Source organism: Malaclemys terrapin, chromosome 2 (genome assembly GCF_027887155.1).
Source record: "Malaclemys terrapin pileata isolate rMalTer1 chromosome 2, rMalTer1.hap1, whole genome shotgun sequence".
Taxonomy (NCBI): domain Eukaryota; kingdom Metazoa; phylum Chordata; order Testudines; family Emydidae; genus Malaclemys; species Malaclemys terrapin.
Window position 1 is genome coordinate 110,252,484 of NC_071506.1, and position 27,755 is coordinate 110,280,238.

Sequence of the window (27,755 nt, forward strand, 5' to 3'; positions counted from 1 at the left end):
TTCACTTCATATAACTATAGTGCAATCTCTTTATCGTGAAAGTGAACTTACAAATGTAGATTTTTTTTTTTATACAGAACTGCACTCAAAAACAAAACAATGTAAAACTTCAGAGTCTACAAAACATTCAGTCCTACTTCTTGTCGAGCCAACAGCTAAGAGAAACAAGTTTGTTTACATTTACAGGAGATAATGCTGCTCTCTTCTTATTTACAAGATCACCTGAAACTGAAAACAGGTGTTCGCATGGCAGTTTTGTAGCTGGCGTTGCAAGGCATTTACATGTCAGATATGCTAAACATTTGGCCACCATTCCAGAGGATATATTTCCATGCTGATGACGCTCTTTAAAAAATAATGCGTTAAATAAATTTGTGACTGAACTCCTTCGGGGAGAATAGTATGTCCCCTACTCTGTTCTATCCGCATTCTGCCACATATTTCATGTTGTAGCAGTCTTGGATGATGACCCAGCACATATTGTTCATTTTAAGAACACTTTCACTGCAGATTTGACAAAACACAAAGAAGGAACCAATGTGAGATTTTTTTAAAATAGCTACAGCACTCAACCCAAGGTTTAAGAATCTGAAGTGCCTTCCAAAATCTGAGAGGGACAAGGTGTGGATCATGCTTTCAGAAGTCTTAAAAGAGCAACACTCCGGCTACATGTACACTACAGGGGGGAGTCGATTTAAGATACGCAAATTCAGCTACGTGAATAGCGTAGCTGAATTAGACGTATCGCAGCCGACTTACCCCTTGAAGCATGAAGGGGCATCTGAATCTTTAGCACATCTGGAACATAAATATCTTGCGACGCTGGCTAAAACAATGCCATGAGAATGCCTGTTCCCAATTTCAGGTGACATTGTAAACAAGAAGTAGGCAGCATTATCTCCTGAAAATGTAAAGAAACTTCTTTGAGTGATTGGCTGAACAAGAAGTAGGACTGAGTGGACTTGCAAGCTCTAAAATTTTACATTTTTATTTTTGATTGCAGGTTTTTTTTTGTACATAATTCTACTTTTGTAAGTTCACCTTTCATGATAAAGAGATTGCACTACAGAACTTGTATTAGGTGAACTGAAAAATACTATTTCTTTTGTTTTTTTACAGTACAAATACTTGTAATTGAAAATAAGTATAAAGTGAGCACTGTTCACTTTGTATTCTGTATTGTAACTTAAATCAATATATTTGAAAATGTAGAAAACATCCAAAATATTTAAATAAATGGTTTCTATTAGCGTTTAACAGTACGATTAATTGCAATTAATTTTTTTATCATGCAATTCATCACGATTAATTTTTTTTATCGTTTAACAGCCCTAAAAAAATTTAAAAATAAATTATATAATTATATATTATACACACACACACCTATTATAATATAGAATCTTTTTGTGACTGACTTTTTAAAATCTCATCAATAGTTTTTATTTAAGTATTTCATTTTTAAAGGCATCCATATTCACTCTTCTGGAGACTAAGCTTTTGCTGTGTTCATTTGTTTAACTATTCAGTTACAGATTAACAAACACTAAAATGTAGTATGCTAACCAAGCACCTATGGATAGGGACTGTATTTGTACATATATCTGGAGCTTAAATAAGTAGTAGCATCTGGACATTTAAGACTATATATGTATAAGACATGTAATTGAAAAACTCTACCAGAAATATACAGTGTTTTGTTCTATTTAGTGAACATTACAATACCTATAAGTAAATTAAAATAAAACCAGAATTCCCACATGTCCCCACACAATTCAACGGTCTCTCCTTTAATCTACATAAATGGACATAGATAAGTAGTAGTAAACTAACAGATGGGAAGCATGGATCATAACTAAGGCTATGATTTGGTCATGGATGTCACGGAAATCACAGAATCTGTGACTTCAGCCCACAGCGGCTGGGAGCTGCAGGCTACCCCCACCTCCTGTGGTAACCGGGAGCTTCGTGGTACTCCTGCTGCCTTGCGTGGCGGGGGCCCCCCATAGCTTCCCCACCGCCACAGGTGGGGGTCCCTCCCAGCTCCCAGCCACAGCAGAGCAGGGTGCTGGACCCTCTTCTCTCCCCCTTTTTGTCATGGCCATTTTTAGTAAAAGTCAGGGACAGGTCACGGCTTCTGTGGATTTTTGTAAATTACCCGTGACCTGTCCGTGACTTTTACTAAAAATGTCCGTAACAAAATCATAGCCTTAATCACGATGACCTGTTTTGAGATCATGCTGTACGAAAGGAATAGTTCACGTCTAAGAACTACTACTGCAGCATTTAACAAACATACAGTACTTCTCTCTCAGTGTGATGTAGGCATAAGAACCATTCTGTATTTTTACAGTGGCACTATGAACATATCAGGCACCACCCTGGGGCTGATACAGATAAATGTATATTTACACTGTTGCCCTGGAGCTCCATATCAGACTTAAACATTCACTCATGTTTAATTTTCTAAAAACAAATAAGTAAACAAACCAATACAAAGTAAATTACAATGGTTAAAAATGAATTTTCAATATTCATTTTACCATGATTCGTTCACATAGTCATTTACAAGAACCTACAATTCCATGTATTTCAGCCTTGCAAAATGTTACTTGCAATCTTACCACAGGCAAATAGTTTAACAGATAGATAAAAATATTCCTTTACCCCCTATTAATGTCTATCATCATAAAAGGTGTGCTAGTCGTTTTTCATGAAAAACTACAACGCCCCAATCACAATTTTGCAAGGGTCATGTATTTGTACTTCACCTCTTACCACCAATAGGTTTTGGAACATAACGTGAGAAAAAACAAACAAGCACCCCTTAGACACACAGGGTGCTTAAATTTCTTTTCCAAAATAAATACAATACTGCCATAAAGGGGTTTCTATTTCCTTTTCCAAGGCAGTTGTGGAGGAATTTGATAATGCTTGGGACTGAATGTCATTAATGCATTGAGATTTCATATTCCAGTCCTTGGAGAATCTTCCATTTAGTTTTCAATTGTTTAGCCCACATAGGTACAAAAATGGCAATCCTGAGCTTCAGGGTACTATTATCTAGGAAGGAAGGAGTTGCAGGAAGATTGTAATTGGAATTTGGGGGAACGGGGAAGTTGTATGATAAATTTCAATCCAATCCAACAAAATAAGCTTAGAGATTCTTAGAAGGTTAGAGGAAAAAGAAAGGTGTTAAAAACTGGATTATACCGATAATAGTAGGGCTGTCAAGCAATCAAAAAAAAAAAAAATCACACGATCAAAAAAAAATAAAATTGTGCAATCAATCGCGCTGTTAAACAATAGAATACCATTTATTTTAAATATTTTTGGATGTTCACTACATTTTCAAATATATTACTTTCAATTATAACAGAATACAAAGTATACAGTGCTCACTTTATACTGTTATTTTTTATTATAATTCTTTTCATTGTAAAAAACAAAACAAAATCCAGTTCACCTCATATTAGTACTGAAGTGCAATCTCTATCATGAAAGTGTAACTTACAAACTCAGATTTTTTTTGTTGATTACATAACTGCATTCCAAAATAAAACAATGTAAAACTTTAGAGTCTACAAGTCCACTCAGTCCTACTTCTGGGTCAGCCAATCACTCAGACAAACAAGGTTGGTTACAATTTACAGGAGATAATGCTGCCTGCTTGTTTACAACGTCACCTGAAAGTGAGAACAGGCGTTCGCATGGCATGGCACTGTTGTATCTGGTGTTGCAAGATATTTACATGCCAGATGCGTTAAAGATTCATATATCCCTTCATGCTTCAACCACCATTCCAGAGGACATGCTTCCATGCTGATGATGGGTTCTGCTTGATAACAATCCAAAGCAGTGCAGATTGACGCATGTTCATTTTCATCATCAGAGTCAGATGCCACCAGCAGAAGTTCGATTTTCTTTTTTGGTGGTTTGGGTTCTGTAGTTTCTGCATCAGAGTGTTGCTCTTTTAAGGCTTCTGAAAGCATGCTCCACACCTCGTCCTTCACATTTTGGAAGGCACTTCAGATTCTTAAACCTTGGGTTGAGTGCTGTAGCTATTTTTAGAAATCCCATATTGGTACCTTCTTTGCGTTTTGTCAAATCTGCTGTGAAAGTGTTCTTAAAATGAACATGTGCTGGGTCATCATCCGAGACTGCTATAACATGAAATATATGCAGAATGCGGGTAAAACAGAGCAGGAGACATACAGTTCTCCCCACAAGGTCTACAGTCACAAATTTAATCAACACATTTTATTTTTTTAACGGGCATCATCAGCATGGAAGCATGTCCTCTGGAATGGTGGCCGAAGCATGGAAGGGACATACGAATGTTTAGCATATCTGGCATGTAAATACCTTGCAACGCTGGCTACAAAAGCACCATGTGAATGCCTGTTTTCAGTTCCAGGTGATATTGTACATAAGAAGCAGGCAGCAGTATCTCCTGTCAATATAAACAAACTTGTTTGTCTTAGCAAATGGCAGAATAAGTAGTAAGACTGAGTGGACTTGTAGGCTATACAGTTTTACACTGTTTTGTTTTTGAGTGCAGTTATGTAACCAAAAAAAAAATATCTGTATTTGTAAGTTACACTTTCACAATAAAGAGACTTTAGTACTTGTATGAGGTGAATTGACAAATACTATTTCTTTTGTTTATCATTTTTACAGTTCATATATATGTAATAAATAATATAAAATGAGCACTGTGCACTTTGTATTCTGTGTTGTAACTGAAATCAATATTGAAAATGTAGAAAAACATCCAAAAATATTGAAATTTATTAAATTGTTATTCTATTGTTATAAGTGAGATTAATCACAATTTTTTTAACTGTGATTAATTTTTTGAGTTAACAGCGATTAATTGACAGCCCTATATAATATATATGTTTTTGTTAACCTGGCACCATTTTGACTGCATAGCTGCTATGATAAGTAGCTCATCTAATGACACACGGGGTAAATTCTGCCATCTTGAAATGAGTGAACAGTCAACTGTCCTCTAAGTTTAGAGGAAAGCAATGTATCCCAAAGGGCAAAATATTTGCTGTCAACCTGAATTTGAATAAATTTCCCACTGCCACATTAGCAATTTAAGATCAAATAATTTTCGACAGTAAGGCTAAACATCAAGTTTAGCATTCATGTAGCGTATGTATCAAACCAATTCTACTAGTTATATTTACAACCCATACAGGTAGGAGTCTGATAAAAACATGGCCTTTTGTCTAACAGGTGTTATTTTAAAAAATATCAGTTTGATGCCTAGGGCTGAAAGACATTGGCAAACTAATGAAAAAATGCAAAACATTCCAGTTGAACAAAATAAATCCTGTCAACAGCAGATTAAAAGAATCAATAACGTAAAAATAACCAGTGCAGATATCTGGTGTGTTTTGATTTTCAAATCGCTAATTTACAAATCCCATCAACTTAGTTAAAACTATTCAAAGCATAAAATGACTTGTCATGTTTTCCAATGCTATTTCATATGGCACATGAACAGCTCACATTAAATTGCTTTATGTTAAAAAATGTAATTGAGCTAAAGAAGGCTAAGTGTTAGCCTTACAAAGCTGCATCTAGGAAAACTGATTTATTACTACTATACTTGGCAGTCTATCTTCTGATAATACATCTTTCTCTCTCCTCTCTAATATTAATGCATTCCTAGAAAAAGGTCTATGTGATTACCGTAATTTAAACCACTGAGTGGTAATACAGACTTTCATAACAGTTAAAGCCCTTACATATCCATTCATTTGTGCTCTTATATTAATCTTGATTCATGCATGGTGCCTCATGAATATTACTTTGTTAATAATACAAAGGAACAGACAACACTCCAGTGAAAACGGACATTCTTTACGACCCTGTTTCATTCTGTTTTGCCAAATCAAGTCGATATCTAACCCCTCATTCACAGTAGAAGCATTACAAGACAAGCTATGGTACTGCAACACAATTTATTAACTAATCTAACTTTAATTTTGTTTTGTATTTGAATTAGCTTTGAACATGAGTTTGACTGATGATAAAAATAAAATAAAAGCTGCACCTACAGGAACTCCTTTGATTATTCTCGGTGGCTCCTGGAGATGACATGGCAGTGAAAAATTAGCAAGTAAACAGAAGCACAGTGCTGATCAAGTGAAACATCCAGTTATGAAGCAGCTCCACTGATGTGCATCTTCAATGATGCAGAACAAAGCGATGTTAGAAGCCTGTTTTTTCAAGGGAATAATACCGAGCCTGCCAATTTTCAGTTTGGTCACTCATACATAGATACACATACATAGACACTTCAACTCACTGCCTTTCCAAAACCTTAATGCAAGCTGTCAGGAGCCGTGGTGTACCAGGATGCAAGCATGTATTTGGGAACATACCACATGCTGTTAAAGAAAGGGGTGGTAAGAACAGTGTGAGACTACAGCTTTTTTCAATCCAACAACACATAATTTACACTATGCATTTCTTTGACAGAGATAATCACATTTTGAAGCAAGACAGTGCTTAAAAGGATTTCTGCTATGTTTTGTATCAAACGTAGCTCTCCCCTCCAAATTTTTGCTTAATGTGTCAGCTCAAAAATCTTACACACCAGATTCTATACAATAGTCTTATTTCAAATCTAAAATATTAAAAAATACATGAATATGATTTTTGAACAAATGAGAACGAGACTTCTGCAATGAACAATGTATTTATGCATTACAAATCCAAGTTACCATTAAATTGCATGTGTACTAAATATAAAGCTAGCGTTCCTCCTTATTCTTAAGTATACATATAACAAATTTACAATAAAATGAACCTTCCCCTGCACCCTCCCCTCCCCCCAAAAATGTTGCATCTATGCAGCCTAGAATTTTCAGGATTTTTTTGAACTCAAATCCTTAAGGTTTGTTTTAAAAAAGGTTTTTTACTGTAAACAAACATTTATTTTAAGATAATTTCATTCTTTATTTTGAATACAGGCATACAATTACTTTCCCAGTTTAAGAGTCCCAGAGTACTTAATGATGCCATGAACCAAAAACAGCAATAACCACTTAAAAAGTCCCTAAATATACTGTAGGTTTAGATAAAGAACTCTGATGTTTTCTAAAAACCTGTTACACTTAAAGTCACAATTTAAAAAGAAAAATATATATTTGTAAAAGCCTCTTGATGAATACTTGTGTAACTCCCTTTTTGCCTATGAGTCTATATTTTTAATTTTTTTCAAAACCATTATTAAATGAAAATCAAGCAAAAAATTAGAGGCCTATGAAAACCCTAGTTATCTTTCATCGAGATGTTGAAGATAATATATACAATAATTTCTTAGGAACACTCAAAAATCCTGACAGTAATCTTATAGGATATTCAGTTTGGATTTTAATATGTAAAAGGGAGAAGTTAAGGATAAAGTTGCAGAATTAAGTGAAATTCCATTTTTGTCTGCATTTCAGCTATCCAAGTTTAACATTTTTAAAATATTACCTTTTTGAAATATTACATTTTCTGTATTAATTCAATAAGATTAGAGTTACAGCCTCAGGACAATTTTCCTGCCTGGAATTCAAAAATTGAATAGTTTTCCCTGACAAACACTATTGATATTTTACCCATCAGTCCAAACAAAATGAATCCTGATGAGATTAAAACACTGAAAGGCTGATTGACACTGATGGCCAAATTCTGCCCGAAGTTACTTCTGTGCAATCCTCTGAAGTCAATGGGAGTTGCAAACGCATATCCAAAAACAATCTGTCCCTTAGCAATGACACTAGTAGTCTTGAATTTGCTGCAATGTGTATACGCATGTGAACTTTGACAGAACAAGACTGGACTACATGTAGAATTAGTTGTAAATATAGGAAGACTACCCACTGAATGCCTTTAACAGAAACAACAAAAATCCAACTGCTAGGAGAATACGTTAGTCCCAAAAACCACATTGCAACATATAACACAGCATGAAAAAGCAGAACAAAAAATTTATTGCAAGAAAACAAAGTTCTCTAGCAAAATTTAAATGAAGCAAAGCTTAAAACATGAATACAAGCCTGTTTTGAGTCCGAGATAGCTAAAGAAACCTCTTCAAAATAAGGTCTCCAATGCCTGAGTTTTCCAATAATCTCCAAACTACATAAACTGATTACTTGCACACAAATTTCATGTGGCAGCCACCACATAATACTGCTGATATAAAATCATACAGACAGAACACTGATGAAATAAAGCCTTATGTTCAGATAACATGTACACAAGCAGAAGTATCATAAATCACAAATATAAAATTATACTGAAGTCAACCCGCACTATACCAAAGTATCTAAGTGTTTAAACTTGAATATGATAAAAGAGGGCTAGCAAAAAAAAAAAATACCTTTCAGTAGTTTTTTTTTTTTTAAACTGAAATTGCACAAGTATTAATCCCAAGAAAATCTGACAATTCAGTATGTCCATGACTTCTATGAAATCTCCCATTGTAACCCTTTCCATCTTTAAAATTTCATTTTTCCTCTAGACCCTCAAACTCACATTTACAACTACCGAAATAAGATCTGTAAATGCTTTAAGACAAAATAACTGCAAATACAAAATATTTCTAAAGGCAGAAAACCTTTGTTTAGCGAAATGGAAATATAATGCAAGAAAACATACACAGCATTCCAAAGTTTCTTCAACGCAGTCAGATGTAAAGGTTCTATTCATCATGTAAACAGATATATAATTTGGAAATTCTAGACATGCACCAATTAAATAACAAATCTTTGACTAGCTGTCTTGAGGCTCTTGAAAATAAAAAGTATCCTCGTGTGACAGCTGACACTAAGCTGGGGGGAGAGGTAGATACGCTGGAGGGTAGGGGCAGGGTCCAGAGTGACCTAGACAAATTGGAGGATTGGGCCAAAAGAAATCTGATGAGGTTCAACAAGGACAAGTTCAGAGTCCTGCACTTAGGATGGAAAAAGTTGCAAAGTAAAGCACTCAAAAGAGAAAAAGCCAGAGTTAAGGTGGACCTTAATTTTACCCACTTGTATGCATGAACTATGATGCACTCTTTAATCACAAAACTACATAATTGTTCCTCAGAAAGAACAGTTACTTTACAGTAACTGTGGTTCTCCACGATGTGGTCCACAGGTTTTGCATTTTGGGGGCACATGCGCCCCGTGAGCACAAGGCTGGAATTGTTTTAAGTATCAGCATCTGTTGAGTCTGTGCCCATGCACTTTCCAGTGCCCCGTAGCCAAATGTATAAAAGGCAGAGCAGCTGCAACCACTCTCCAGAATTCAAACTGGCAAAGACTCCAAAATAGTGGCTAAAGAGGAGGGGTCATGGAATACATGTGGACAACAAGAACCAGTTACAACAGGGTAAGTAACTATTTTCTCTTTTTCTAGGGATAGCCCATATACGTTCCACTCCCGGTGACTCTCAAGCAGTAACTCATGTACTGGATGGTGAGTGCTCTGACCTACTGGATTAATAACTGCAGGACAGTTCTACCACAGCAGGTGTCAGATTTGCAACCCTCTACGAATGAATAATGCTAAGCAATGGTGTGAACTAAACTCCAAGGATCAGCTTTACAAATCTCTGAAATTGGAAGTGGTACTCACTCTCTTTATATCATTTAACTCCTGAAATGTGAGACCTGGGTTCTATACCCCCACTACCTAATGTGGAAAAGGGATGGATGTGAAGTTGGATCGCCCAAGTTGCAGGAGTGTGCCCTGGACTCTGGCTATCGGATAATCTGGCCTGGGTCTTAATAGCTACTGCTGAAGCTGTTCCACTTTTTATAAATAAATTGTCACTGGAGTCAGGAACTTGAATTTGGGTCTCCCAAATCCTAGCTGAGTATTCTAACCACCAGGCCAGAAAGTCATTGTCCTTCTCCCTGGCCTAATGACTATTCATTGTCATTCATAGGGGAAATTCATAACCACTAGGAGTGGCATATGTCCAGCACCTCTGAAAGTTATGCCTTTAATGGCTGAAGAAAACATTTTATAAAATTATGGGAAATTTCCAGTTGGTACAATCACCAAATATTTTGCAACATCTGATCTTCATGAATCAGAACTGTTAAGAATTAGCCCATATAAAACAGCTAGACTTTTCCCTCTTATTTTCCTTCTTTTCTTGAGTGCTATCTACTTCACTTTGTGATGTGCACTCTTCTCAGTCACCTTTTTGTTTCTTATTTACAAGCAGAAGGGCCAAATTATGATGTAAACAATGTGTCTTATTAAACATAGTATGCTACTATCTGAGACGTTCCATTAGATCTACCAGTAATGGGATCCTGGATTATGAAAGGATCATTGTACTTAAGTTAGCCAGTGTGCCTTACACCCACACACATCCTTGGCAGCAGACACAGTAGGTTGAGAGTATTAATGCATGTAGGCACGTGGGTGCTTTGTTAAAAGCTTTTAAAAGCAAACAAACAACATCTATTAATTATTTCCTACTGCCAGAGAAGATTCAATGAATACCAGGTTTCAGTGCAGCTGAATGATGCAAAAAGCCATTGGCAATGACTATAATGGATTTGTGCTTTCTAGAGCAATGATTATTTCCCCCACATTCCCTCAAGTCAATATCAGTAACAATGCTTCTGTGTCTCAGAAATGGCTGCAAACATATTCTAGTCAAAATATAAAAATATATACCGGTAGCTAACTTGAATAAACTGGTTTAAAAGATTTATTAACCTTAATGCTTGGAATCTTTTTGAGCCCTTTTAGTGACTAGCAGGGCTGCTGTGACACAGGGTCTGGGAGGGTGGAAAGAGGAAAGCTAGAATGTGTTTTAGGGACAGTACACAGGAATCCCCAGAAATAAAGGGAAAAAAGCCACTCTTCCAGCCAAATGAATATACACTGTTTAATACCAGTAAGAACAAAGATAAGGAAAAAGTCAGTGTTTCAGTTGGTTCACATTTTAAAAGGCAATTATGTAAGGTGATGAGTCACTCCTATGATAGAGTCCAGCCAATTCACAAGCCAGGAACTGATCTGGTGACTTGCAGGACAGGTATATAAGCACCACAGGAGGAACAGCAACTCAGTCTGCTGAACGTCATTCCAGGGCTTGGAACGCTCTCCTGCCTGACATTGGCAACAGACTCCCCAAGCCTTAGCCAGCTCCAACTTTGCTCTTGCTCCCTCCCTGTTCTTAGTCATGCTCCAATTTTGTTCTGGACTCCTGATTCCTACTCTGACCCCTAGGCCCAACTGCCACAGCTCCGACCACTAGGCACAATCACCCCCATCACAGTTTCTGACAAATGATATGGTATTACTGTATACCCGCTTCATTTATTTGAAGGTAATACCTTAAATAAGTTGGAAATGCTAGTGGATTCAATTGACTTTTCAATATTGAAAAAAAAAAATCAAAACAGTTCAAATCCCTTCGTTAGGACATCTGGTAAACTATGGAAAATCTGTATCAGATTAATGAATTGTTGCTCAGTACTTTGAAAAAATAAGAATGTATTGTTCTGATTAAACTCTATCTTGGCTATAAGAATGTTTACGGAGTAGGATTTTCATGTTTATATTCTTCCTTACTTAATGAAATTAACAGAAAGGTATTTAGGAATAGGTTCCTGAGCATAAGCATGTAGAGATTCACTGCTTTCAAGTACTCACTTCTAGACAACGACGGTATTTGCATACAGCTCTGGAAGGGTGCAGTTTTAAAAATAGATTTGAGAGAGCAGTGAGGCTTGTTCCATCTGTTGCTTCATGAACTGGATTCCTGTTCTCTTATTCTTGCCAACAGGTAACTACTGTTTTTTTCTTCGTAAACATGCAGTCACATCAGTTTGCACATTGAATTCATATTTCCTGTGCTTGGCTGCTTTGACCCTCTGAATACAACCTACCTGAATTCCTAGAGGCACAAGTTTACTTCTTGTAAAAAACGGTCAATTCTGTACAATTCATAGAGGCACTAACATGATGCTTCAAGAACTGCACTGTTTCTCCTTGAAAATGTGCAATATGGTTGTATTCCTTTCCTCTAATAAAATATCTAAGAAACACTGATTTTCATGAATACCTTGACTTTTCTAAATTCCGTAGGAATTTGTATTTACAATATTAATATTCCACTAACTTGTTTTATACAAAAAGAGAAACACCTATGTGTGGGCCAGTACCCTTTCTAAATTAACAATGAGCAATAATGAAGATAAGGATATAAACAATTATGAAGAATATAGCTATATATAGTTAAGGACCAGTCCAAACTTCAGTGTCTGTTCTCCTTTTCATGAGAACTCTTCGATTAATGTAATCAGAAACTATACACATGCATTGAAAAAAGTCAGTGTATAAATGCATGCAAGATCAATGAAAAGTCACCCTGTTACAACATGCCAAGCTGGAATTAATTTATGTAACTTACAAACCAGACTCCTGCCAGTTCTGATCCAGCCCACAGGTTTTTTTTTTTTTGTGGGGGTGGGCAGGGATGACACATTACATTGTATGACATCACACTTGATGCATTCTCTCTTCACATGCCATCATTATACAAGCAAGCAATAAATAATGTTATGTAACTATGTCAGAATATGTTTAAATAATTTTTTTGGACAGACTATTTAAAATGGTACATTGATTACCTCTCGTGACCTTTTGGTGGCAAGTTAGTTTGAGTATCAGTAGAAAAACTAGGCCCCAGTTTTAGTACAAACTTTCAAGAAGCCATCAGCATTTACAATGAATTGTGTCGAGTATTTTCATTTTACCAATTTATTTTCTAGGGAAAATTAAATCTTGTTTTTAAATATAAATGTTGTTCATTTACAGGTATCAGAAGCACACACAAAAACAAGAGCAAACTGTTACTAAAAAGCATAAATACAGAGCTTAAAAACCTTTTAAGTTACTGTGTTCCTTTTCAACAATTATCTTCCCACTCTTGGAAGTGGGGGGGAGGGATAGCTCAGTGGTTTGAGCACTGGCCTGCTAAATCCAGGGTTGTGAGTTCAATCCCTGAGGGGGCCACTTAGGGATCTGGGGCAAAATCAGTACTTGGTTCCTGCTTTTGAAGGCAGGGGGCTGGACTCTATGACCTTTCAAGGTCCCTTACAGTTCTAGGAGATGGATATCTCATTATTAATTATTATTATTATTAAAGGAAACTCCATGAGCTTGTAATTTTTAGCAAGCAGTATCAACTTGGGTAGGTATGCACTTTCACTCATACCCAATGTGCTCTAGACAGGGATATAGCTCTCAACTGCTCCTCAATTCTTTGAGAAAACAAAATCCTCAGATTTACTAGTGGTGCCCCATATCAACTTCTGTCAGTTTTTGGTCTTTGTTTACCTAGCTTAACATTTTTATCGTTTGACAAAATCCCACCCCACCCAATTAAAAAAAATAAAACACCACCTTTCTTGTACCTCACATAGTTACAATTGAGTTCTGACAATTGACACCCAGTTGGGAATGTCCCTCTCTTTCTTCATAAACCACTACTGCAGATGCATTTTGTCTTCTGGATTATTTTGGTCTGAAAATAGCAAACAATGTCAAAAAGCTTTTAAACCCCTGTAAATTGTGACTACACTGTCCATTTAAAAAACAAAAACAAATATAGTGCATTCCTTTTATAAGAATCACATTCTTCCTAGATTATTTGAGTCTTATAAGTGGCTGATTCTTACAAGAGGAGCATAGGTTAGTATAGGAATGATTTTGTCCCAGCGATTTTGATCGCTATATGCGGTTGATTCTTAACGGTAATTCTTATAAATGGAGTGCACTGTACAAAGTGTCTGTATGAAGGGCACAGTATGGAAAGATAGTTTATACCTCTTTCCTTCACTGCCATGACCCAGAGAAAAACCTTAGAGAGCTGCCTCAAATTCCTGTACATTGAAGAGAACTATTAGTGCCCAGTCAACCAATTCAATTGTCAAGCACCTAGGGCCATCAATATAAAAAAGGTGCAGTGATGCTGAAAAGTCAATGGTAAGCACCCAAAGTAGTACCTCTAAAGCTTATCAGAGGCTTTAGTGCAAAAGCAATGTACAAAGCTTGGTCCCAGGCCCTGTTAGGAATGCACAAGGGCACATTCAGCATTGTCTTCTCAGCATCAAGATAGTCTCCAAAGAAGACCTGTCAATATAATAAAGCAGAGTCCTGGATATACCTATTGTGTGTATAATTTATTTTCTCCCAATGCCAAATGTGGTTTTGGGAAGAAGACAAGTAGGTTGATGGTTTGGTTCAGATGAACTACTGGAACCATTTTGTGGATGAATTTTGGGTGAGGTCTTGGCACCACCTTGGTCCTATGGATTGTTGATTATGGAGGTTTGGCCAAAAGCATCTGAAGCTCACTCACTGATTCTTCTGGCTGAAGCAACCATGACTAGCGGCTTGTCAACACAGTTAGAACACAGCAAGCAGGATGTGAATCTACAGTCACTAGCTTGCCGTACACTAATTGGCTGTGTGGACCCTACTAACATGCACTAAAAGTTCCACAGCACACTTTGACATACTCGCACTATAGAACTTTTAGTGTGCAGCAGCATGTCCACATGGCCAGTTTGTGCACCGCAAGGTAGTGTGCTGTAGATTCAGACTCTTGCTTGTCACGCACTAATTCTCTGTGTAGAAAAGCTCTAGGAAGTTTGTCTTCAGAGTGAAGTGGTGCAAGGAGCATTCTGAAAGAGGGGCTTGATGAATCTCAGAAGGGCTCTATTGAGGCCCATGGCAGGAAGAGTCTTGTGGGTAAATATGTAGGAGCCCTTTAAGAAACATCTATACCATGCAGTGAGAAAAGACTGAGCAAGGCTACAAAGGCAGGTGACTAGATGAAATTGCTGGAGACATATATTTTAATATAGACCTGGGCAAAAAAACTGGCCTGTTTGAAGTGCTGTAGAGTTTGTCCAGAATCTTTGATATTGAGGCTTGGACTGGACCACTGCCTTAGTGGGCTGCCCCTATTGAAAGCCATTTACACTCTGAAGAGTGCATTCTTCTGGTAGACATTTTCCTGCTTTGTATCAGTATTTTCTAGAGCTGTAAGGAGCAGTTCTTGTCCATTGCACTTATCCACCCTACAGTTACACTAAAAGGTGGAGTGACTTTGGATCTGGATAGAGTACCTGGTAGTAATGTTGAGATCTCATCCAACCAGACTGGGAACTGGATAGGGGGCTAAATAGACCTCTGTAGTACATCCATCAGCCACAGTGATCTCTGCCACTACAAAGCCACCAGAATGACCACGGCTTTGTCTCTATTTATTTTGGAAATCATCTTGGGAAACAGGGAAATTGGTGGGAAGGCGTACAGCAAACTTTTGTTCCATTGTAGGAAGAAAGCATTTGGTAGCAACCGTGGACTCAGACCTCCTCTGGAACAAAAGTTCTGACATTTTTGGATTGTCCTCAGTGCCAAACAAGTCTACTGAGGGGGATTCACACTGATGGAATGTGACTGCAAGGACCATTCGTGATTGGTCATTGACCATCTGCTCAGGAAGTCTGCTAAATTGTTGCTTACTCCAGTGAAATGAAGGGCCATCGACGTCACCCCATTCTGATGGTGCCAAATTCCATAATGGCTCCCAGGCAGAGGGGCAAGGAACAGACACCCCCTTTCTTATGTAGTGCATGACTGTCGTGTAGTCCTGGAACATCTACATTATCAAGTTTTGGAGAACAGATAGGAACAACATACTGGTAACTCTGATGGCTACAAGCTCTTGGACATTAATGTGTAGCTTCACGTAGCTTGGAGACCGGGTTCCTTGGATATGCAGATAGTCTAAGTGACCTCCCCAACTTGTCCCTGACACATCTATGATTGGTGTCTTTGTCAGGAAGGGAAGTGAAAAAAGGGAATTCCTTTATGCATGTGTGGGGGTTCTAACCACCAGATCAGTTCAGCAGTGATGTGACTTGGTACTAGGATCTTGTGTTTACTGTGTTTACCAGAGAACTGATTCTGAGCCAGAGTTGAAGAGGCCACAGATAAAGTCTAGCAAGTGACATCATGTACGTATATGTCAATATGTTAGGTCACGCTAGACTGTAAAGTATGTTCATACCATTATAGGTAGCTCTGATGTCAACAGAAGTAAGAGTCCTTGTACCTGGAATCTGTCATTAGGGAGATATGCTCTTTTTGATCTGGAGTCAATCCAGATTCTTTTGAACTTCACCATCTGAAATGGGGTAAGTACATTTTTATAGTTCACTGAGAGGCCTAGTCAGGTAAATAGGAACAGAGTGCTGTCCTAGCTCACTGACATCTCCATTGTGACCTGCCCCTGATCAGCCAGTCACTCAAGTAGAGGTAGATGTGAATGCTTTGTCTCCTCAGGTGCACTACTACCCCTGTGTGGCATTTCCTGGAGACCCTCGGTGACAGTGAGAATCCGAATGGCAATACTTGTACGGAAAGTGATTGGATCCCACCACAAATTGCAAATACGTCCCACGGGCTATGTGGACCACTATATGAAAATATGCATCCTGCAAGTCGAGAGCTACAAACCAGTCTTGAGCCTGAAGAGAGAGAATAATGGAGACAAGTGCTGCCATCCTGAATCTGAAGTGGTGCATATACTTGTTTAGTCTCCTCTGGTCTAGGATAGGAAGAAGACCCCCTTTTTTCTTTGGGATAAGGAAGTACCATGAGTAGAAATCTCTTCACCTGTATTCCTGTGGAACCCTTTACAACTCTTATATGAAATAATGAAGCCACTTCTTTTTGTAACAGACTTTGTGTGAGAAGAGTCCCTGAACAGGGACAGGGAAGAGATAATGATAGGTGACTATATCCAACATCCATTTTTCCAAGGTGATATCAGATCACATCCAATGGAACAGGACAAGGTGGCTTCCAATGGTAGCTGCTGGCTCCTGATTGGCTCTGATGTGGCTCCTGCCATTCCAGTCAAATCTGCTGTCTGGCTGATGGGGCAGTGTTTGTGACAGAGGAGGTGGATGAAGGACATCTCCTCTGATATTGTGACGGTTCTCATTGATGGCAATCTGGTTGTGTGTGGATCTCAGGGTGGCCCCTCAAGTCCTTTATGGAATAGAGTGCTTCATCAGCCCTTGAGTTGAACAGCTCCAACCCCTCAAAAGGGAGGTACATTGTGCCTTCCTTGGTTTCCTCAAAGTATCCCTCTATTTTGATGGGGTTTTCTTCCCTGCCTTCCCTCTCATTGGACTCCAGTGGTATCTGCCTAAAGTAACACTTGCTAAGGAAGATTCCTGGGATTCCTTGGAGGTTGATGTCTCTTCCAAGTCTGAAATGATGTGCATGGATTTCTCGAGCAGGTGTAGTTTGATCTGCATGTCCCTTGCCTTGTGAGTTCTCGATGAGAACGTTTACACATCTCAGAATTATCATGAAAATGACTTTCCCTAGACCGAAAAGGCATCAACTATGCCCCTTGACAAGGTGGATGAGCATGTTGCATGTCAGGCAGGCCTTAAACCTGGAAGGCAAGGGGGAAGAAGGTAGAAGGGAGTCTTATCTGTTGTCTCTTGTCCCCCCCCCCCCTTTTTTTTGAATGCCCAAATTAAAAAATTGGCACAAGTATGTCAGTGAAGAAAGATTTCTTTAAAAAAAAAAAATAAATAAACCACACAACTAGTGTGGAAGGTGAGTTTGAAGCTCAAGAAAAATAGTGGTCGAACACTTGCCAGGTTGCATCTCAATTCAATAAGAGGAAACTGAGGGAAGGCCACGGCTGCTCCATCTTTTATGCCCTGACATAAGGGGGCGCAAGAAGATATAGAGCACATGCATAGTCCAACAGACACTTACCTAAAACAAATCCAATTTTTCACAGTAGGCACACATCCACCTACAGTGGGATCGACACTGACACATATTCGAAGAAAAAATATTTCACCCCTGGTTATATTTGAGTTAGTTCAGGGTTTATTTTATTGCTGAAAAATATAATTTACATAACTTATAACATTTATATACCACCACTTTCAAAATATAAAGTTCGTTTTACAAACTGATAGTCAAAGTAACTCTATTTTACAGATGGGAAAGCAAAGAGGTAAAGTTATGTGTCCAGGGCTGCACAGTAAAAAAAGCTGCACTGGGAAAAAAGCTTAGAACCTTCTGGAATTCAGTATTCTTTCCTCCATGATATTCTGTTTTATATGGGCATGTTAGAGTTGGTTTGAAAATAAGTTCTTACCCCTTGCCTAGAACAAACTATATACTCATGAAAATCATTACACAAAGGATACAAAGTACAATATCACTCGTACTGCTGATATGCCTCAAAATAAAATAAGGGAATAATACCTATACTGATATAGACAGCAAGATTACATAAAGTTTGCCAAAAGGCATTTACAGCTGTTGAAGACATAACAGAAGCTGATCTTGCCTGTTTTCCATAGCCTGAATGAGGAATAAAGACACTTTTTGCTATTCCAATTACCTAATTAAAATTAATCTAGCTGTACTAGCTCTTCAAGTAAAAAATTGTTTTTCATTATCTACAGTAAACATTAACTAAGAAAAATAATTAAGAATCATGCCTCTTTGTATCAAAATGAAAAATTATTCAAAGTTCATTTGTTGTGTCTGCATCTGCCTTTTCATTAGGTCCATATGGCAAACTAGTCTGAAGAGTAATGTAATAAATGCAAGTATAAATATGAATGTCTCACAATTCAGTCAGTTAAATCATTTGCACTCTATGCTCCTGAAAGCACCAGAGACCTCCAGAGACCACATGGCCAAGCTAAGCAAGCAGCTACAGGCAACTCTTGATGTTCACAAACTGACTCCAGAAGTCACTAAGGTATCAATACAAATAAGGAGGATTGTGTTTTTCAGACTATGAAGGAAAACTTAGTATCATAAAATGAACTGCACTGCCTTGGAACAGAATCAACTTTGCATTGTCTGGCTATCTAATGAGTGAGTCTGTGCTTTAAGGCTGTCAAACCAATGAAAATAATTGTAGTGCAGAGCTGCAGACAAAGGTGACACTTTACATAATCTGTGTCACTTGTTGTCTGGTAATGTTAACTTGATTGTTTTTTTTTTTTTTAGCATTATAATAATAATAATAAAATAAGTTAATGAACCAAACAGGCAAAGACAGTGAATTCTGTAGAAATTTTCAGCCATATTTTAAATTGCACAAGCTAACATGCGTGAATCAAACTTCACTAATGGTTTATAATATACATGAGATGGAAAATATCAACTCACACTTGTGTTTTACCTAGATCAAAAGGGTACAGCTAACTTTTAAACTGACCACACATTTAAATGTCTTAAGTAGCAAATTATAAATTTAAATGCAAGGGTTATTAAAACCATAAACACCAAAATCCTCTGCCAACTCACTATAGTGGCAAAACACCTGTCATACTATGTAAAGTTCCCCACCTCTTTGTATTATGTTGGACTGACATATAGTACATTCTTGCTTTAAAACAAACCCAACTGGAGAGTAAGGGAGAAAAAATAAGCGGTCAACAATAAATAAATAAATAAATAAATAAATAAACACACACACACACATATATACACACACACTCTTCTCGCTGATATAGCGTAATACAGTGAAAACTATCAGACTTCTGCATAGCTGTTTCTAGATAGTGTCCATGACACATGTCAAAAACCAATACAAGTTGAAAAAGACATAGTAACTAGCCTATGACCTAATATGTCTTTCACTTCTAAATAACCCTCCAGGAGAGTGTTAGAGTAGGTATGGGATCTTTCAAATTTAGTATTTCCCTCACAATACCCATAGAAGAAAGTCCCATCTGTGTTTCTACAGCATTTACTTAGGGTTACCATATTTCAGCAAGAAAAAAAGAGGACGGGAGGAGCCCCGCCCTAGCCCCGCCCCTGCCCCTCCCACTTCCCGCCCCCCCAGAACCCCCAACCCTCCCCCCGTTCCTTGTCCCCTGACTGCCCCCTCCTGGGACCCCTGCCCCTAACTGCCCCCCAGGACTCCACTTCCTATCTAAGCCTCCCTGCCTCTTGTCCCCTGACTGCCCCAACCCTTATCCACACCCCCACCCCCAGACAGACCCCTGGGACTCCCACGCCCCATCCAACCACTCCCCACCCCCTGACAGCCCCCCCCCCCGAACTCCCAACCCATCTAAACCCCTCTGCTCCCTGTCCCCTGACTGCTCCGATCCATCTCCCCACCCCTGCCACCTGACAGCCCCCCCCAGAACTCCCAAACACTCCCCCCCTGCTCCTTGTCCCCTGACTGCCCCCTCCTGGGACCCCTGCTCCTAACTGCCCTCCAGAACCCCACCCCCTACCTAAGACTCCCTGTTCCTTGTCCCCTAACTGCCCCCTCCTAAGACCCCCCCCAACTGCCCCCCAGGACCCTACCCCCTACCTGTACCCTGACTGCCCAAATCTTTCTCCACTCCCCCCAAAAAGCCCCCCCCGTTTCTTGACTGCCACCTCCAGAACCTTCCTGCCCCCTGACCTCCTTACCCTGCTGCTCAGAACAGAGTGTTGGGCTCTGTGCAGCCGAGCCGGACACGTGGCTGAGCTCCCCAGCACAACAAAACCCGGTCCCTGGCCCTGCACAACAAAACCCGGTCTGTCCCTGCACAGTGCTGCCGGACTGGGCTGCAAGGGAGCTGCCGGCTCAGAATGCAGGGCGGATCCGGCTCCTCTACAGCTGCTCCTGAGTCCAGCCCGGGACTTCCCTGCAGCCCTCCCAGCCGCTCGCTCTGCTCTGCGGGGGGGAAATCCCGGACATTGTGAGTGCTTTACAAATTCCCCCCCGGACGCTATTTTTAGCACAAAAAGGAGGACATGTCCGGGTAAATCCGGACGAATGGTAACCCTAATTTACTACAATCCTAAAGATGTCAGTAGCAGAAACAGATAGTGACAGAGTAACAAAACACTGTGTTTGTGGCATAAGATGAACAACATTATCCAATGCAAAATAAAAGCTCTTTACCATTTTCACCATTAATACAATAAACATTGAGAAAATCGCAGCAATTCTAAAGTGTAGAATTAAAAAGAAGTTACCTTTGAAGGTTTCAAGTTCTTTCCTGCAGGAGAGAGAAAGCAGAATAGAAAGTCTCAGATTAAAAACAGATATGTTCCATAAATGCAACTGGGATTATCTATGAAGATTTGCAATGGTTTAAAATGCATGAAAAGGTGAAATGAAGGATATGAGTATTGTGACATTTTTAGAAACTTGGTTACTGGAAACTTCTAGCTGCACATATAGAGCTTGAAAAATCGCTTTCCTGGAGCAAATAACTGATATCAACTTCTTTAGAACTGAGCTACCACATATTACAAATATATATTATATATTTATATCTATTCTCACTATTTCTAGATCTTCTGGTTGCAACGATAACATGAACTCAAGATAATCAAATAATAAATGAAGGCTTCTTAGGTCCACTGACAGACACTAAGACATCCCTGCTGCTTCTCAGAGCTTTGCCAAGCTGTAGCAGAATGAAAACTGACTACTGTCTTGTCAGTTTTCAGGACTGACATTCAAAACCCTATGGTTAGCAGTGAAATAGACACAAATCTGGCAAATTTCACTGTGCTGCTTGAGAAAGCTGATTTTGGAGTTATTTACTGGAGGGGGAGGATTCAAAAATATGGAAGGAATAGTGACACCACACAACTCTGCAACCTGAAGGAAGGAAGACATGTAGAACAGCAGATACACCCATTGATCCCTTCATACACATGCACTTCCCTTTCTGCCTGAAGGTATTACAGTGAGAGGTGCGTATGAATAATTTAACTTTTTTTCTTCCTTCTAGCGGGGGGGGGGGGGGGGAAGAGAATTAAAGGGGTTGTGTCTTGGAATTATTATTTATGCAGGGTATTACATTAATTGAACCATAAATTCCTTTATTACATTCAAAGGCCAAATGGTATTTATACAATTGCTCTAAACATGCCTAAAAAGCCTAAATAAGCAGAAATTTACTACATCAAAACAGTAACAAAACATTTTTTAAGCATTTGATCAAGATACTTAGACCCTGGGGCTTAGCCGACTTGTAAGACCCACATTAGTCGGCTCCAACATGGTCAGGCATATATTAGCAACGAATCCTTTAAGGGTTTACATTTTTATACCCTTTAACAAACAAGTGATGTCACTGCCAATTACTGACTTCAGCTAAAAACCAATTTGAAACACTTCATGCTCATTTCCAGTCTCAATCCAGGTAAGATTTATAATCTCCTTTCTCCCCAAGGCCATTTCTCCTCATCTTTTCCCCTCCTTCTTGCTGACTGTGATGGGGCAGAGTGGCCCCGCACTGGTACCGCAGGGGTTAACCCTTCTTTCCTAGCAGAGGAAACCATGCCCCGGAAGCTCTGCTGGGCTTGCTCCAACTGGAGAACGGGTATAAAAGCCTGCAGAGCAGCTCAGTCCGGGCTAACCGCCAGAGAAGGAGGCACGCTACTAGCTCCTGAGGAGGGAGAGCCTGCACGCCAGGACACGGAAGCCAATCAAGCCGGGACACTTCCTGATACCCCAACAGAGGATGTCACAGTAGGACGACGGATCGGAGGACCCCCCGCAGCAGAGAACCTGGCATTTATGGTAGGAAGTGACCCAGGGGAACTTTAGAGGCAAATGGCGTTTGAGCCGCATAGGCGCTCAGCGCGTTGTGGGCGGATCCCCGCCGAGTGGGTGGCAAGGGGAGCTTGCCACTACCAGGGGCCCTGGGTCAGGACCCGGTGGAGAGGGCAGGCCCGGGTCCCCCTACCACCTCACCCCTGAACTGTGAAGGGATTGTATGGACTCCAGCCGCTAGGCCGCAATACCCCGCTTGCAAGGGGGATTGTATAGACTCTGTCCGCGAGGCCACACTACCCCACCTGCGAGAGGGATCGCACGGACTCCGACCGCTAGGCCATGCTATCCCGTTTGCGAAGGAGATTGTATAGACTCTGGCCGCTAGGCCACATGACCCCACTTGCGAGGGGGATTGTATAGACTCTGGCCACTAGGCCGCATGACCCCACTTGCAAGGGGGATTGTATAGACTCCAGCCGGTAGGCCACCCTACCCTACTTGCGAGGGGGACTGTATAGACTCCAGCCATTAGGCCACACTGCTCCCACGCAGGGAGCGATTTATGTGGACTCTGGCCATTGGGCCACACCACCCGGGTACTTGGGGCCAGGTACACGGACTCTGGCCGATAGGCCACACTACCTCGCCAGCCAGGGGTGATTGTTTGGAAGGAGGCCACTAGGCCGCCCACAGAGAGATGGGCACTGGAACTTGAGAGTGGCGAGGCGCCGACACCACATCCCACCCCTGCCACAAAGAGGCGCTGTGGTGCCAGGCCCGCCACACTGACCAATAGTTTCTCCTTTGCACCTTGGTTTACGTAGGCCCTAATTTTTGAGATAACATTGGTATATGGGATGGGAAGAGCCAGGTTGGCTCATTTTAAGATAGATTCTCTTTGTCATAATGAAAACCCTCTGCAGTTACCCCTATTGGTCAGAGGCCTTCTTTTTAGAAACTTCCCTTTATTTCATTAGTTTTTCTTTGAACCAGACATCCATCCTACTTCATTCCTTCTGGCCTTACAAGTCATTACTTTCAAGGCCTTTCTTTTACTTGCTAGTTAGGGCCTTTCTTTACAAAAGATTTCCTTAACCAAACTTAAGCTAACTTTAATTCTCTAATTTTACATTTACTCTACAGAGTGAGTACTCAATTTGTCCATATCCACCTCCATGTAATAGGCGTATGATAAATTTGGAGCCCGAAGCAAAGTCACAGTAGTAAGCTTATGTGGGGCAGGGGAAAGCTGGCTTCTTCCCAGGGCAATGCCCTTGTATAGTGCCCATTCACTACCTGCCCCAGTCTTTAAACTTACTAGCTGATGATTGATTTTGAACTCTCTAGATGTTGGGTATCTACTAAATTTCCATCCCTTGCATGCAAGGCAGACAAGAGAGCAAGAGAAAAAGTGATGGGTTGCATATGGAATTTTTTTTGTGGGGGACGGGTTGGAAGTAGCGAGAAGAAAGACGACAAAAATCTTGAGATTAGGTGGATAATATAGGGAAACAAATAAAAGGAAAAAAGCAAACAGACACTAAAGACAATTCTGGAAAAAAAGTTAAATGAAATCAGAAAGGGAAAGGTGGCATAAGAAGAGATGAAGTAAGTAGGGCCTGCAAAATATTATTCAGTCAGTATTTTAGACTAATTTCACCTATATTCATAGGATAATTTGACAAATACTTTTTGATATGCTCTGCAACTAGTCAAATACTATTTGACAAATATATTATTCAATACCAGTGATATTCAATGAATATATTCAAATACTTTCCTATTTGACCAGCCCAAATAATAAGTTACAATTTTAAGATGTTAATGAAGCGGTATCAGAGGCAAGAATATTGCACGTTTTGGGTGCTACAGCAATATAAAAAATTGTTTGACAATGTCACAATTAGATACAGCCTACAAGTGTTATTCCTTTAAATTGCCGGACTGTGGCAGCATAGGTATTTTTTATTCTGTGTAGTAAGCTTATCTGAGGCTAGTATGTGATGGGTAGGGCCCTACCAAATTCACTATCCATTTGGTCAATTTCACGGGCATAGGATTTTTAAAATAGTAAATCTCATTATTTCAGCAACACTGACGTAACGATGGCATGGTACGATATTGCCACCCTTTCTTCTGCACTGCCTGCAGAGCTGGGTGCCCGGCCATCTGTCGTTCTCCAGACGCCGAGCTCTGAAGGCAGCGCAGAAGTAAGTGCGGCGATACCGCAACCCCCCAATATAACCTTATGATCCCCCCTGCAACTCTTTTGGGCAGGACCCCCAATTTGAAAAACACTGGTCTCCCCCATGAAATCTATATAGTATAGGGTAAAAGCATACAAAAGACCAGATTTCACGGTCCATGAGGCATTTTTCATGGCCGTGAATTTGGTAGGGTCCTAATGATGAGTAAGCTTTAACTCTATATTTTGGTTTTTACTAATAAAAACAACATCTTAATAGTATTTTTTTTTAAAACAATTAAGAGAGCTATTTGAAAATCAGAGCATACTTCCGATAAGGCTCTGTGATATCACTGATGTTCGGAAACCTGTGGGAGAGGCTTCCTTTTCCACATTATATTACTTTTCCTCTTACTCTTCCAACATAAGTGATGGGGAGGAGAAAGGGAAAAACTGATTCAGCAGTAGGAACTCAGATTATTTATTCATGTACTAGTGATATTATATTACTAAATTAGGTTTCCTCAGTTACACAGTAAGAGGGGGCAAGTCAGAAAAGTAAAGCTTCAAATGATCAACAAAATACAGAGTAAAGGGACACTTTTTTTTTTTTTAAAATAGGACAAAACATTTGATGATTAAGTAATGCTTCTTGAATTTTTCCTTTAAAATATCTCAAATATAAGCAAAAATGATTTCCAGTTGATATAGCTTTATTCACAGAGTAATTGGAATCATCATTTTAATTGTCACAGATAAATTACTTCTTTTGCAGGAACTACTGCCATCAATTACAAGCAATTATATAAAAAACTATCTACAGACCAGTAAGAATTCACCTTCCATCAAGACGTGGTTAAGTATGGTTTTGGAGCAGTGCCCAGAGAGAGAGAGAGAGAGAAAAAAAAAAAAAAAATGAAAAACCAACATGAAAAAGTTGATTACAAAGTCTTTTACCCTCTAAAATACCAAATCAAGACGTTTCTGGGTCTCAAACAATACGCTTGCTCTCCCAGGAAAGCAATGTTTGAAGCTTGATTTGTAAAGGAAGCCAGTGCCATCACTGTATCCTAATCTGGATATAATACAAGTCTCTGCGTGCTCATCTTGCGATGGCCCACAGGAATTTCAGTGTCAATCAAGAATTTGAATCTTGCTTAAGGAAGAACACAGCTAGAGAAAAACAGAGAAATGAATGCATGATAAAACTGCATTTTTGGGTCAATATAAAAAGATAACCAGAACCATCAAGCAATTAGCAACTCTTTAATGGTAATAAATATTGAACATGGAAATGGGAAGAGGGATATGTTATGGCACCAATATTCTATCAGTTATCTAGACACAAGTGCTTATTATCCATGAACTAGCATCAACGTCTTGAGTCTCCCTCCATACACACCATTTCATTATAACATATACAGCATGATTCCTTCAGCTTCCAAACAAATTACTCACTGCTGCATTCATTCTTGCACAAAGAATAGCAAATTGCTTCAACCAAATCTGAAACAGATGCTATAGGGAAGGTCAGAGAACAAACAGAAGTAGAAGCCCTCCTAAACCTATGTACATATACCAGTGCAACTGTGCCACCAAACGACAGACCAAGGTTTCCAAATATTCCCTCACATTACCACAAGCAATGAATCCTGTAATACTATTTAATAAAAAAAACAACAGGAAAGGAAATGAACATTTTCCATAGACAGCAATAAACCTATGCTGAGGAAACATCTTGTAAAGAATTTTTCCTCTTATTTTTCACACTAGCTACTCCTAAAATTAGAAGCGCTGCTGCTGCTGCTGTCCAAAAGAAGAGGCAGCTAATAGGTGATGATGGTTGTATTAGGGCTGATCAGCAAGCAATCCAGGCTACCTTTTCTTGGAAGCAACACTTCCTTTTGTCTAACACCTGAAAGTATTACTCACTTAATCCAGCAATTCTTCTAGTTGGTCCATCAAAATTTGTGCCTTACATCCAGTCTGAATTAGTCTAGTTTCAACTTCCAGCCATTGGTTCTTACTATATCTTTCTCAGAGACTGAAGAGCAGAACTCTATCATCAAATTACTGTTCCACATGTAGGCATTTATAGACAGAAAGTCACTCTTAACCTTCTCTTTGATAAGCTATATACATTGAGCTCCTTATGGGGAAAGACTTGTTACCAATCTTTTAATCATTCTCTCAGTTTTTTTCAGAACCCTCTCCATTTTATCAACATCCTTCTTGAAGTGAAGGGGCACAGTATTCCAATAGCAGTTGTACCAATGGCAATTACAGGTAATATAACCTATTACTCAATATTCCCCATCTTATACATCCAAATATCACATTAACCACAGAGTTGCACTCAGGAGCTCATGTTCAGTTGAGTATTCACCAGGACCCCCAAGTCTTTTTTCAGAGTCACTGCTTCAAAGGATAAAGTCTCCCATCTGTCAGTATGGCCTACGTTCTTTGTTTCTAAATGGATGACCCTTATATATGGCCATCCGCACAATGGATAACTTGGTAAGATGGATGCAAACAAACAATCTTGGTGTCATCTGCAAAATGTATCAGTTTTTTTCAAGTCACTGATAAAAACATTAAATAGCAAAAGCCAAGAACTCATCCTTGCAGGACCCAACTAGAAGTACAGCTGCTAGATGACTTCCCCATTTGTACTTACATCTTGAGACTTATCATTTAACCAGTTTTAAATCCATTTAATGTGTGCCATGTTGATCTTGGATTGTTCTAGTTTATTAATCAAGATGCCATGCATTATCAAGTCAAATGCCTTAGAGAAGTCTAAGTGATGGGGACAGCACTCTTGGCAGGAGCTGACAATCAGAATGTCAAAAAGTACGTGATACTTCCTGAATGACCATTGTTTCTATATCCATGGTTATTACAACATATGTTAGGAGACCCTGAGAGGCCCAGATATCAACTGCTAGGGCAGGGGCTGGCTGG

The 27,755-nt window shown here is 39.4% G+C and overlaps 1 protein-coding gene across 1 annotated transcript in view; it reads right to left on the reverse strand.

Moving 5' to 3' along the window:
• Nucleotides 1–27,755, reverse strand: part of DTNBP1 (dystrobrevin binding protein 1) — a 170,666-nt gene that overhangs the window by 77,645 nt on the left and 65,266 nt on the right. Inside the window, exon 7 of the mRNA XM_054017984.1 lies at nucleotides 21,070–21,092. Within this exon, the coding sequence (XP_053873959.1) occupies nucleotides 21,070–21,092 (23 nt within the window). The remainder of the gene's footprint in view (nucleotides 1–21,069; nucleotides 21,093–27,755) is intronic.